Source organism: Cariama cristata, unplaced genomic scaffold, assembly GCF_000690535.1.
Source record: "Cariama cristata isolate BGI_N322 unplaced genomic scaffold, ASM69053v1 scaffold22253, whole genome shotgun sequence".
Classification (NCBI taxonomy): Eukaryota; Metazoa; Chordata; class Aves; order Cariamiformes; family Cariamidae; genus Cariama; species Cariama cristata.
Window position 1 is genome coordinate 3,853 of NW_009606923.1, and position 302 is coordinate 4,154.

The 302-nt window shown below is 60.9% G+C and overlaps 1 protein-coding gene across 1 annotated transcript in view; it reads right to left on the bottom strand.

Moving 5' to 3' along the window:
* Positions 1-302, bottom strand: part of LOC104158803 (low-density lipoprotein receptor-related protein 1-like) — a gene marked incomplete at its 5' end in the record, with an annotated part of 3,736 nt that overhangs the window by 2,261 nt on the left and 1,173 nt on the right. The window contains one exon of the mRNA XM_009696551.1: positions 46-197. Within this exon, the coding sequence (XP_009694853.1) occupies positions 46-197 (152 nt within the window). The remainder of the gene's footprint in view (positions 1-45; positions 198-302) is intronic.

Sequence of the window (302 nt, forward strand, 5' to 3'; positions counted from 1 at the left end):
GCCTGGGGGACCCCCCAGCCCCCCTGGACCCCTCGGTCACCGTACCTGTCGCTCCAGTATATGTACTCCTCAAAGACCGACACTGAGAACATGTCCATGTTGTTGCTGGACAGGACGACCTCTCGGTTTTCACCCGTCTCCAGGTCGATTCGCTCGATCTTGTCTGTCCGCGCATCACACCAGTAAAGCTTCCCGTCCTGAGGCGATGAGACAGCACCCCAGTCAGCAACGCAGGAGTGCACTGGGGTGGCACCAAGGCACCGTCTGCACCTCCCGCCACATCTGGCAGAAGGTCCCAGGGT